The sequence below is a fragment of the Meriones unguiculatus genome, chromosome 1 (assembly GCF_030254825.1).
Source record: "Meriones unguiculatus strain TT.TT164.6M chromosome 1, Bangor_MerUng_6.1, whole genome shotgun sequence".
Classification (NCBI taxonomy): Eukaryota; Metazoa; Chordata; class Mammalia; order Rodentia; family Muridae; genus Meriones; species Meriones unguiculatus.
In genome coordinates, this window is record NC_083349.1 from 55,521,536 (window position 1) to 55,535,042 (window position 13,507).

Genomic DNA, 13,507 nt, shown 5'->3' on the forward strand with positions numbered 1-13,507 from the left:
TGCTGTAATTGTAAGTGCCACTAGGTGGCAGTAAACACACAAAAAGATCTCAATAAATACTTTTATTTGTATTAAGAACTCCATTGGAGGCAGGTTTCACCTCAGTTTGGTGGTTGAGGTGGAGCCTCCTCCTCAGTAAGGAGAGGCACTAAAGAAGAACAAGCGCTCTGGGCCAGAAATGGGGGCATGTCCATCAGGCTGCGAAGAGCAGTGTTGAGGCTGGCTGGTTTCAGGACAAGGGTTTAAAGCAGCAGCTTAGCTTAGCTTGCCTCTCTACAGAAGTGAATCCCGTCTCTTGCCATCAATTTAGCCCCTTAAACTCCAACTTCTCATTAGAGAGGAGCATAATAAACATTCCTTCCTTCAGAATTGAGCATGAATTAAAAGTAGAAAACCAGTGTGAACAATAAATGTTAAATACTATTATCATTTTTTCACTAAGGACATCTCAACGCTATAAAAAGATACATGTACAACAAAATAATAACAATTCAATAAATTTTTTACAGTCTTATTTAGTATTGTCACAGCATGCATGTGGTTACAGGAAAACTTGAGAGCGCTCTCTCCTTCCACTGACACACAGGTTCCTTGGATCAGCCAGCTCACTGGCACCAAAACTAATACTTCCTATCTTTTCTACGTCAATGTTTATTATCATTATTAGTGGGGTGTGTGTGGGGGGGAGCTAAGGCACATATATGGAGTTTTCCTTGCACTCTTACATGAGTTTCCAGGATGGAACTCAGGTCACTGGCCTGGCATGGCAAGTGCCTTTCCCCACGAAGCCAGCTTCCCAGCCTGGACTTCTTAGTCCTCAGGCTGCCTTCCTGTGTGCTTTAGCTTCTAATTCCAAGTCTTGCTCTCAACTTAAATTTAGTGGATTTTAAACTCCTTAGATGATTTTCTCTGAGCCTTAGGCCAGTTTATCTTACTTGGCCTGGTGTTCAGTCTCCAAGAACAGTCTAACCAAAGTGAGCAACTCAGCACGCTTGTGTGAATTAGACAAAGGAACGCTGTCACACAATGCTCTTAGGAAAGTCTACTGAAAAGCTATCATAGTATGTTGATACTTTTAGGGTGACATATTTTATTACCATTAGCAGCCTACTGGGAAACAGACTCTTATTTAAATTTTCATATGGCTTGGGTCTGAGGATTTCTGTAACTTTCTTGACTTCTGTTTTTGTTGTGATTTAGTTTTTGTTTTGTTTTGCTAAGTTGTTTTTTCTAAAAAAAAAAAAAAAGGAAGCAAGAAAGAAAAGAAACAAGGCTAGAGAGATGGCTCAGCAGTTAAGAGCACTGTCTGCTCTTTCAAAGGTCAGGAGTTCAATTCCCAGTGACCACATGGTGGCTCACAACCATCTATAATGTGAACTGATTCCCTCTTCTGGCAGATGTAAATGCAGATAGAACACTCATATACATAAAATAAATAAATCTTAAAAAACAACAACAACAACAAACTTTTTTAAACCTCAAGGAAAACTTTTAAAACCCAGAATAATTATAATTTCCACATATAGAAGGTACTTAACAAATACAGTAAACATAACTGAATCTTTTTTTTTCTTACAAAGGGGCATGTGGCTTATGTATTAACGCAAGAAACGGGCGAGTGTTTGCTTTGGAATCCATCAACAGGGCAATGTCATAAGCAGTTTGACCCATTTTGTCCCCTGCAAAGTGTGGACTGTTTGTTCAATGATAAAAATGTAAGTTTATGAAGAAAATATTTTCTGTCATTTCTTCAACTCGTCCTGAACACACATTAGAATTACCCAGGAACTTTGAAGCCATGGTACTCCAAATACTGTGGGGTCAGGGATCAGGCCATCTTTTACACTTATAGCCAGTTCCAACGACGGCACTGCCAAGCTAATGCTGCCCTTGGAGAGCCTTTGAATCAGTCCCTCACTCAGGCTTCAGCCACTTCCGTTGGCTGTAGAATTTTGCATCATCCTTACCTGCTGTGGGTCTTGTATTCCTGTGAGCTTACATTGGCCTTTTGTTCATGTTTTCATAGGTCTGGTTTAATATTCAACTAAATAATACACCGATGGCTGTGCATTTTGACTATTCAAAAGAAAGCTTCTGGAAACAGTTGCTTCCAAAAAACTTTCAGGGGAACAAAGCCCAGAGTGTGCAGGTAAACTGTGTTTCAGGTGTGTCTGTGTGAATGTTACTATTGTTTCCAATCTTTGTTAGTTATGACAGCCCAGTTGTTGAATTAATAGGCAATGTTCATCAAAAATGAATCTTCTCTGCCATCCAGCTTATGTTTGAGCTACTTTGACTCCTTTCCTGTATCTACAGGAAAAAAAAAATATTTGAGAAAAAAGAATGTCATCTCAAATGTAATTTAGATCTTATCTCCTTTCCCATCAGAAATACAACCTATAATGTTGAAGATGGCATATAAGTTTTTATGTTTGATGAGGATCAAATATAAAAACCGACAAATAAACATGCTTCTCTGGGCTCCAAACCATAGTGATTCTCTTGCAGAATGAAAACAGGATAGAAATAGTACTAGTGGGTGGGGTTGAAGCAAGGATGGCAGCAAGATCTAAAGCCACCTTAATAAGTGGAGCTAGTGCAGGCATCTTTTCTGAAACCAAGGATTATGATAAAGCTCTCCTTTTCCTTGCTTTTGAAGTGAGATGGGAGGGGAAGTCCTCATGAGGCAAGAGATCAGAACTGACCCACTATTTAAATGTCATGGCTGAGCAGATCTGAGCTCTAATCAGTAGCACTTTGTGGATTGCGTGTCCTGGGATGGCAAAGTGAAGATATCAGTAGAGTCCACAAACCTGGAGCTATGGGACAAGAGAAAAAGGAAGGAGTGGTGAGGAAGAAAGAGGTAAAAAAAAAAAAAAAAGAGAGATTAGAATAATATATACAAGACAGTTCACAGAAGCAGAAATTCAAATGTTCAGCCTCACTTCTACTCTGGAAAATATAACTTAAATAAAAGAAACATGATCATAGAAGTGTTAGCAAAAAGCAGAAAATGGTGGCGGGGGAGATTGCCTGATAAAGTTGAACCTTCCCAAGTTGTGATCCACCAATTTAACCATCTAGCTATGTGCCCTAGAAAACGCACAGGGTTAGAAAAACACAGTGGTCAGCAGAGAATCACTTGAAATGGCAAGGAATTAGAAACAATTCACAATTAGGAAACTAATCCATGAGTTGTCACATACTCATACAATGAATTCCTCCACAGCAGTGGAAAAATCTTTGAACCAGTTTTCAGTAGTTCTCAATCTGTGTGCATATTACCTTAGGATATATGGGTGAGTCTGCATATCAATAGTTTTTCAAGTTCCCCAATTCCAATTTACAGCCAAGGTTGAGAAGCATTAGCCTAGAGCCATGCATACCAACAAGAATGGGTATAAAAGTGTAATGTGAAGAAAAATAAAGAGATGTGAAATAATGTACAAAGTACAAAACCACTTAAGTGAAGTTTGAAAACTACATTGTACCAACATATGTATATACATTTTTATATACAGCAGGTTTGTAAAGGCATTTATAGGAATGCTAAGTACCAAATTCAGGGTAGAAGTTACCTTTAGACTGAGAAATGGGCAAGAACAATAACGGAGAGAAGCATACGTAGCAAGATATAGAAAGATGTAGTATACATATGTGCCGACTCTAAGGAAACTTCCCAGAAGATTTCACCTCAGTGATGCCGGTCTCTTCTTAGTCATAGCTACTCTTCAGCCCCAGCTGACCAGACACCACAGATTCTTCACACAAATGGCCCAAGAAAGTCTTTGCTTATTTCTGAAATTTCACAAGACAGCCCTTTCTTAGCAGCATTGTTTTCAATACTCTTATCTTCTAAGCGCCTGTAGAACAACCCATAGAGCTGTTAACACTGCATGGCTTTCCTCGCCCAAAGTTCCAAAGTCCTTCCACAATCCTCCCCAAAACAACATGGTCAGGTCTGTCACAGCAGTACCCCACCATCCTGGTACCAATTTCTGTCTTAGTCACTAGTCTATTACTTTGAAGGCAACTATTATAAGAGAAAGCATTTAACGGGGGAATTGCTCACAGTTACAGGAAGCGTGGTGGTGAGCAAGCAGACACTGGATCAGTAGCTGAGAACTACATATACATAGAGAGCTAAAAAGTAAAAATCTAAACAGATACTGAAGAATGCAATGATTACATACATACGTATAAAAACCTAAACAAATACTGGAGAATGCAATGATTACATACATACGTATAAAAACCTAAACAAATATTGAAGAATGCAATGATTACATACATACGTATGTTGGGTAGGTATTCATTATAACATTCTGTATGATTGTGACTTCAAGGCAACTCACAGTATCAAAAGGAATGCATAGTTAGAGGGCCAAAGTCAAGCATACCAAGAAATATAAAGTTTTTCCCACCTTCAAAGTCTTTTATCTTTTTTCCTCATCTCCTAAGAAATAACTACTGTCTACCAGTCCCTTTTACATTCTTTTAAACATTCTCCACACAGATCAAGCATATCTATGTATTTTTTTATATTTCCTGTTTGAAGTGCCATTTTTAAAAAGGGGAAATGTGCTTATCTTTCTTGTGCAAACCACACATACAGCCTGCACCATGCCTTTCGTCTACCCTCTTCTAGCTGTAGCTGCAGCAACTGATGCCTCCTAGAGAGAGAAGAATCTATTTAGAGGTTTTGGGTTTTTGTTTTGTTTTGTTTTGGTCTGTTTAGGTTTTTTTTTTTTTTTTCTTTCCAGTCAGGTGGCATTTAGCAGTTTGCTGTTGGTGTTGTGTTAGATGTAGCTGCCACAAGATGAAAGACTCATCCGTATTCTTTGATCTTATGTTTTCAAGAAGGAAAAAACAACAACAAAACCCCTCGCATTAGCCATGGGGAGCAATGAGTATGCAGCTGCAAGTCAAAATGTGTTTTTTGGAAGCTCACAGCAGGAGGAGGGAGGGGAGTACAGGGGCTTCAGGAAAGTGAGTGACAAGCTAAGTGAGCAGAACTTGCCTCCTACGATTTCAGGGAAAAGAACGGCCTTCTTTGGATAGCTAGCAGCAAGACCTACAGTGGCCAGGGAGGGTCTCACCAGGAGCCTCCAGAGCAGTTTGGTAGCTGCTTGAGCAGATGGGTTGAGGTATGAGCAAAATCCGGGCAGGGACTTGAGCCCTAATCTTTAGGAAAGCCAACATGACTATGGGAGGCCATAATCAAATGTGTTTTTTGAAAAGCTTATGTTCATGTTTGACTTGTATCTCTATTGACCTTTATGATGCTTGGAACTAAACCCAGAGCTTTGTGCATCCAAGCCAAGCAAGACCATTAGGCTGGATCTCTCTCCAGTCACCTCCTGTTTTACCACATCTGTCCCAGATTAAGCCACTGCCTGAATAACCACTGTTTTACATGATCAAGAACACACGTTTCATCGTGCACTACAAGTGCACCCGGGCCAGGACTAACAGGAAACCTCTTTGAAGTTCTGAGGGACACAAGTTCTTGTAGAGAAAGGTACCTTCAAGGGATTCACTAATCATCAGGGGTTGCCTCATGGGTAGGTAATGGTTGCTGGTTCAGGAGTGTCTCCCTGCTCTGTCTGGAGTAGCTGCAGCCCCCCTCAAGGTGTCTTTGGAGATCAGTCTTCTGTCTCTTGTTCTGTTCTGTCATGTTCAGTGGGTCTGAGTCTGCTCGTAGCAATGTCCAACCACAGCAGGCGTCAGAATCATGAGGAGACTCGTTCAAGCAAAGGCCTCACCCATGATTCAGTGGCCATGAAAACAGAGCTAAAATTTGCATTTTAAACAAGTTCATCTGTCTGGGGTTGGTTCTGGAGCCACAGTTCGGGAACCTAGAGGCGTATCAAGTATGGTTCCCTTTTTACACTTTCTTTCTACCCTGGGGATCACCTGTCCCAGTAGCAACTGTTAAAAACCAGCTCCTTAAAATTGGTCTTGTGGGAGCTGGAGAGATGTCTCAGCAGTTAAGAGTACTGGCTACTCTTCCAGAGGACCGAGGTTCAATTCCCAGCACCCATATGACAGCTTACAACTGTCTGTAACTCCAGTTCTAGGGGCTCTGGCATCTTCACAGTCATACATGCAGGCAAAACACCAGTGCACATAAAATAAAAATAAATAAAACTTAAAAAAAACAACAACTGGTCTTGTGAATCTTATAAAGAAGGTAAAGGGGGGTTAGGCAGGAACTTGGAAGGTAAACCCAACCCAGGACAGGAAATTTGGGCAAACATGAAGAACATTGCTCTCTAGTGTTGGCTAGAGGTGTGGAGTGGAGCAAAGGTTTGGGGGAGGGAATGGGGGGTATGAAATGGACTCTATGTGTATTTATGTACACACACATTTGCAGGTGCATATAGGCACAAGGAATTGGTTTCCACTGGCTACAAGAAACATAGACCCAGAGAAGGATGGATATAAACCATGTCAGAGGAGTAACAGCATTATCTGATGTTATTGATCATCCCACAAATGCCAGGCTTTAGATGTATTGCTTTATTTTAAAAATTTCCTAAGAGTCCAAAGCAGCAGCCACAACTATTTTCCTGTTCTAATGACCAAAGTAAACTGGAATCACAACTGTTACATTATGTAACTTTGCCAAAGTCACCATAAGGATAAGAGATCATTTGGTGATGTCAGTAAGTATGCCAGATACTTGCCTAAAAAAAGAAATGGAAACAACAAATGTGTTTTACCCATGAGAAAAAAAAAATCTCTTATATAACCCTGCCCCCATGCTGAGTAAGTAGTGAGGAAATCAAAGGAAATGTGTGCTCTTTGTTTGAATTTGAGATTGCTTTTCCCATGAGAGACTAGCTTGGGTCCAGCTTTCCCAGCCCAGGACTTCGGGAGTGACTGGAATATGAAGGTGGTCTACAGAATTGTTCCTAATTTTCAGCTATCTGTATTTCAGCCTGAGGAAATAGTCTATTCTGACACCAATAAAGGCATGGTGGAAGATCTGAAGAGCAGGTACTGTGCCCTCCACCCATCTCTTCTCCAGCTACCTTCTAGTCACCTAGGCCAGCCTCTCAAACTACTCGTGAGACTCAACAACAGAAGCAAGAAAAGGGAGCTTACCATGGCTAGACCTATTTAACTACCATGTCTTGGTGTTAGCATTGATAAACAGTCCCTCTACAACAAAGGCATCCCTTGAAAGAATAGTCTAAGTTAACACTGGACATCACTGGCCATAGTTGAAATATCCTTAGCGTAGATGGTTGATAAGCCTATGGTAATCATAATGCAAGAAGAATATGAATGTTAATGGCCAGGACTATGGCTGTGGGAAAACATATCAGTTTGCTAGTGCAAACACCCAGCAACCCTGTCATTTCTGGGTGTTATCCACTTCCCCAAATGTATGCCCTATGGAGAGTGTCAATCAAGCTTCAAATGGTTCCACTTGCATCATTATCAGAAGGTGAAGCATTCTGATGCCAGACCACATTGAAACCCACTGCATGCTCCAGCCAACACACTGTAAACTCGGGAGTTGCACTGTCAACTCAATCAAGAAGAGACTCCCAGCATCTTCTCTGTAGTAACCTAAAGACTCAACCCCACAAGGTCACTTCACTCCCAGGACCCCATGAAGCAACTTACACACCTCTTCCATTGTCTCACCATGGTTCCACCAGGCACTATACCAGGGCTGGTCCAAATCTCTGCCCCTGGGAAACTTTAATGTGAGTGGGTGGGTGGGTGTGACCACCAAATTTAGTTTCCTGCCCTCTTTCCTCCCAAGTCCACACCCTGCGTTGACTGAACTAATGACCCCACTTCTGCTAATACCCCAGACTAGATATCCGAATTTCTGTAAAGGCGATTTCCTGGAGACACTATGTCCTTTGTCAAAGGAGTCTTGACAGTTAAGAATCTCGGTCAGTAACTACATGACAGACACCGCCAAACAACAACTGCTTATTCTCGGTGTCGGGAAGAGACACTCTTTGTAGACCTAATTTCTGGCTAACAAGAGCCTGCCTTTCCCTACCTGATTGATCAATGTGAAACATAGTCGGCAGCCCTCACTGTAAATGCCTGGCTTCCTCCCAAATCGTCAAGTGACAAAGTTCTTGTGACGTTTAATAAATATGTTGCAATTTTGCACAAATTATCTTTGCATTCTTATTACAGGATAGAAAGAGCGCTTAAGTGTAAGATGATGGAATGGCGGCCTAAACACCCAACACGCTGGAATCGACAGTGCACTTCTGTTTTGCGACAAATCCTCCCTAAACTAGAGTTTTACACAGGAAGTTTTGCTTCATTTGAAGACAGTGAGTTGGAAAGGCTGCTACAGTTTTATTGGGTTTGTATATGATTTAATGTGCAAATGACATTTGGTTTTAACCTCTTGTTAACTGCAAGATGGTAGCAATCTAAAACCATCTCTGAAATGCCCGTTTTCTTGGTTACCGCAGACAGATGATTTGAAAATTCAAAGAGTGAGAGTCTCCCACCCTACCATCCAGGAGGCTAGATGTCTCCCAGAACTCTCTGAGACAAAGAATGAAGACATCTGTTAGAAGCTGAGTACTTCAGCTGCCAGGGAGGAGTCTGCAGGGACCATTCATTCGGAAATAGGGAGGAAGTTGTTAATTTCCTTTGTTTTTAATAGAATTTGGAGTTAAAGAGATAAGTAACATATAGTTAGATATAAGCCAAGGTGTAAAGCTTGCGGTTTCTATGCAAAAATATCTGACTTACAATGCACAGTAGACTGAGCCCTTCAGCCTGGATCCTGTGTGCTTATAAACCAAAAAGATGTGATGTAATGAACATGCCATGCATGGAATTTCTCAGGACCAACTGTATGAATTTTGAACAGAGATGTCCACCCTGCAACTGGGAAACTGAGAAATGATCTCTAGTCATACACTGGATTCTGTGCCATTGCTTCTGGGCAAGAGGAGTCCAGGAAACTTCAGTGTCTCCCAGCTTTATATCCAGCCTGGACCTTGACACCAATCTCACCTTCTACCTTCATCTGTGCATTGACATCTCCCTGGATAGTGAAAAGGCATCTGAAATTCATCAGGTCCATAAACAGAAAGGTGGACATTTGTTACCTTCCTTCCCTTTTTGTGCTGTCTGGCCCCAGCATTCCTTCACTAACCCCACCTGCTCCCTATTAACTGGCCCACTGGGTTCTTAGAAACCCAGACTTCCAAGAGTGAAACTCCTCCCACTGCCCTCCAAGAAGCTAGCGGTCCCCCAGGAGAACTCCCTAAGAAAAAGAATGAGAAATCTGTTAACAGTTGAGTTTCTCAGCTGCCAGGGAGGAGTCTGCATGTGCCATTCATTCAGGAATAAGAAGGAAGTTGTGGTTTTTTGTTTGTTTGTTTGTTTTTAAGTAGAATTTGGAATTAAAGAGATAAATAAAATGTAGTTAAATATGAACCAAAGCTTAAAGCTTGGAGTTACTATGTAAAAATAGCAGACAATAATAATAATAATAAACAATAATTAGGTCAAGATTGAGCCCAGCCACCTGTAATCAGATCCTACTTTGACCATCCACTGGTTTCAACCTTGGTCAAGTTGATAATTTTTGCCCCATTGAATAACAGGGGTAAAAATAGTCTGTTTTGTGGTTGTGGTGAGGATTAAATGAGTTTATACTTTAGCACTGCACTCAATGTGTAGTATTCAGTGAATGCTAAACATTGTTTCCATTCTGTGCCAGAATGTAGGCAAAGCATTGGAATTTTGGCAGTAAACAGTAAAGATATAATCAAGTGCATTCACAGAGGTCATGTGCTAGAGCGGCAGATCAGAAATACTAATGAGCCAGGTGCCTTTAATCTCAGCACTTGGAAGGCAGAGGCAGGCAGATCTCTGAGTTTGAGGCCAGCCTGGTCTACAAAGCAAGTCCAGCACAGCCAAGGCTACACAGAAAAACCCTGTCTCAAAAGACCAAACAGACAGAAATACTAATGATGAGCTTGTTAGGTGAGCTAGAGAAATGACAGTGAACAGCTCAATCACATGGGACAGCATGTGAGCAGATTTAAGGATGAGAAGTTTCCTGAAGGAAGCAACAGAAGGCTGAGTAAAAGTTTATGGTTGTCATCTGTGTACTGTTATGTAACATTCTTAGATCCATGTTCCTCGTTCCTTCAATTCTATCACACAGCAGTGACTACATATAAACATGATTGGTGTTGAGGGTTGTGGTTGGAGACTAGCCCACACTGACCACTGGGACACCAGACACAGAAAGATGAAAGTTTATTGAACAATGAACAAAGACTGACTGGTCAGGGACACAGAGTGGACTCAGCAACCAAACTGTGACACCTGTCTGTTTCTAAGGCAGGCTTTTCATAAGAAAAAGTGTAACCAGGTAACAACGTGTAGGAAGCAAGGGGAGGGCAGTATTACATCATTTTGATCAGCTAAACAAAACATTTTAAGCTGACTTACTAGAATATACGGTAGGGGAGCAGCTTGGGGACTTTGCGGTCACCTACCATCCAGGAGAACGGAACACAGCAAGGTACTGTGGTTTTGTTAAAGTACAGCATGTCTCATTAATTCAAGCAGAACATTAAATAAGTATTGAATTGTAAGTAAAAGGCTGTTCAAGCTCTCAGGTAGGCAATGCCTAAGAACTTGAACTTAATTTCACCTTATGATCAAAATTAAAAACAAAATGGCCATGGTTATGCTAGGATATGCCAGGCAGTAAGGCCTAGATGTCTGGACATGTCTTAGTGTTGATGTGCCTCAACAGAGTAAACCCTCAAAATTCCCATTTAAGTCCCTCCTATGTAGGACCCCAACATTTCCTTGTTATCACTTTGCTATCTAGAGGGTCCAAGTTTGTGCTATGTCAACTGTACAGATCCTGGTATCAGACAGCCCTGGTTGTGCTACACCTGGTCTGTAGAACAGGGGAATAGGAGGATGACAGAGCTTATGTCACAGTCACCTGTGGCTTATTTAACACTACATCTGAATGTTGTAGTCATTCACAAAAGCCAATTACTGTTATGACTGCCATGTTCCCTAAGGCCTCTGTGATCTTTCTGCGTACAGCAACTCCAGACTTCTTTTGGTAATGTATCTTTTTGTTGTTCTAATTTGATCCAGGTCACAGGTTTTCCCATCCAGATGCCCTACACAGATGTCCAGGCAGTCATTGATGCTGTGTACCAGACTGGAATTCACTCTTCTGAATTTCCCCAGACAGAATTTGCTTTAGCTGTGTATATTCATCCATACCCAAACAACATTTTATCTGTGTGGGTCTATTTGGCTTCCTTAGCTCGACATCAGTGAAACAGAAAAAGGGACAAGGCAAAGAGTACTATGCTCCCCTAGACCCAAGCTTTCCTGACACCTTGAGATTTTGCTGCTTATTTTCAAGTTCATCGGTGCTGGGCATGATTTGGATTCCTATGTAGAGCTGGGAACTATGGAGACCACATCAGCACCTCTTCCCTAGCGTTTGATGGATGATGAGTCTAGATGACCTCCGTACCGACACCTCTTACCCCTTCTGGGAGACTCCTCGGGTATTCTGGCTGCGTTGTGTACCACGGTCCACTTCAGGTCTCCTTCTGGAAAAGCACAATTCCAGTGTGCTCCCTGAGGTGGTGTCGCCTCCATCGGAGCCACCTGGGGAGTCTTATTAAGAAAGACAATTCCTAGATCCACCCAAGACTCCCTGAATCAGACATTCTGATAGGAGAGCAGCACTGTTCTCAGCGAGCTCCCGAGCAACTGTGATTCCCCTGTTGAGTGACAACCCCCTTGCAGAGTATCATCAGTACTCATGAGACACGGGGACATTCGATGCTAGTTCTGGTACAATTCCAGGTGGAAACTCCTGAGGGAACCCTGAGGTCATGTTCTAGTCTGAAAGCCAGCAGGCTCAAGATGTAAAAAAGCCTGTTTAGATTTAGTTTAAAGGCCGGAAAAGACCTATGTCCCAGCTGAAAGAAATTAAGCAGGAAGAAATCCCTCCCACTCGGTTTCGGAAAAGCAGCCTTTTAATTCTACTCAGACCTCCATCTGACTAGATGAGGACTACCTACATTCAGAAGGGCAATCAGGTTTACTCAGCTTACCAAGACACATATTCCCCAATCCAGCCCTTCACATGTACATCCCGGATTGTCTAATCAGTGGGTACCCTGTGGCCCGGTCAGGTAGATACATAATAACACTCTATGTCAATTGTAACCAGAAGTAAAAATGTACAGACAATTTTAATTTTGGAGCACTCCCTAGCAAATTACCTATTATAAATATCTGCAGATTTTAGTCCCTATTTTTGAGAATAGCATAAAGACTATCCTGAATATTCTGCATCATAGTGGCTTAAATATGGTCTGGGATCTTCCATATTAAGTTTATTACAGGTGTGATCTACCTTTCCTCAATCAGTCCCTCTGCCAAGTGCCAAATAATGTAAAGAAGGATGGCAGGCACCATAGCAAGAAGACCGACCAGTGAACAGGCTTATCCAAATCTGAGTGGGGGAGATGGCGTTGTAGACAGAGAGGCTTGGGTGTGAATGTAGTTGCAGTAACTTAAATACTTCGCAGATGTAAACTTGTACCAAGGAAACAAATCAAGAACAGCCTGGGGCTTCTGGCTCCTGGAATTTTGTATGTAAAAGAATTCGATGGAGCCCAAGAAGAATCCTGAATGCTCCATTACAGTATGTCCACGAGACTAGAACATAGGACAAAAACAAGGTTCACAGTATAATACGAACAAGCTGCCATTTATCATACAAAGTGAGCCAAGGGGTCACACTGATGTGCTGTTATAAAGACCTGTATATTCCTGGGAAGGTACAAGAAGGGTGGAAAGAGGAATCTGCTAGTTATTATGCAGTTTTATACTGGTTGAATGTTTGTCTTCTGCATGCATTTACTTGAAAGTGTCTTCTTTTTAATGAAAAGCAATAGCCTTTTTAACATTTAAATAAATTTGTATACTTGGTTTACAATGCTGCTTTGCTTTTGTCGTACTATGGCTTGAACCCAAGGTCTCAGGTGTGCTGTACTGCACTGTACAGGCAAGCACTGTACTGCCTCCTCTGTCCCCTAGGTCTCAGAATACAGTGTTTGATAACCACATCATCATGTATAGAAAGCCTCGCGAATAATCTCCTTTGCCTGTTCTGACACTAGTACCTGTGCTGCCAGAGCATGGCGGCTTCCTACTGCCTGAAGTTCCCAGAGTTACAAAAGCTTGCCAGAGAATCTGCTCCCATCCTCATCTCTTGCCAAACCACTTTTGCCCTAAGCTGCAACCTGACTAGTTTCCATTCTCTGTTGTGTGGGTGCCTTGCCCTTTTCACTTTCAAACCTTTGCTAGTCACTTCCTAGGTTTGGAGTATCTTTACCCAAGACACAAATTACCCTCCTTTTTCCTTCCAGGTTTGTTTGCTCCTGAGAGCCCTTTCCTTTGCTGTCCCCTCCTTCTGGCACACCCACCCACCAGAGAGACT

At 41.8% G+C, this 13,507-nt stretch overlaps 1 protein-coding gene across 1 annotated transcript in view; it reads left to right on the forward strand.

Annotated features, from left to right (window-relative positions):
• The window catches only part of Cc2d2b (coiled-coil and C2 domain containing 2B), a 72,503-nt gene extending 59,646 nt beyond the window's left edge, over positions 1-12,857 (forward strand). Inside the window, exons 31-35 of the mRNA XM_060389299.1 lie at positions 1,581-1,715; positions 2,027-2,149; positions 6,944-7,002; positions 8,173-8,347; positions 11,134-12,857. Of these exons, the coding sequence (XP_060245282.1) occupies positions 1,581-1,715; positions 2,027-2,149; positions 6,944-7,002; positions 8,173-8,347; positions 11,134-11,322 (681 nt within the window). The 3' untranslated portion in view covers positions 11,323-12,857. The remainder of the gene's footprint in view (positions 1-1,580; positions 1,716-2,026; positions 2,150-6,943; positions 7,003-8,172; positions 8,348-11,133) is intronic.
• The last annotated feature ends 650 nt before the right edge of the window (positions 12,858-13,507 follow it).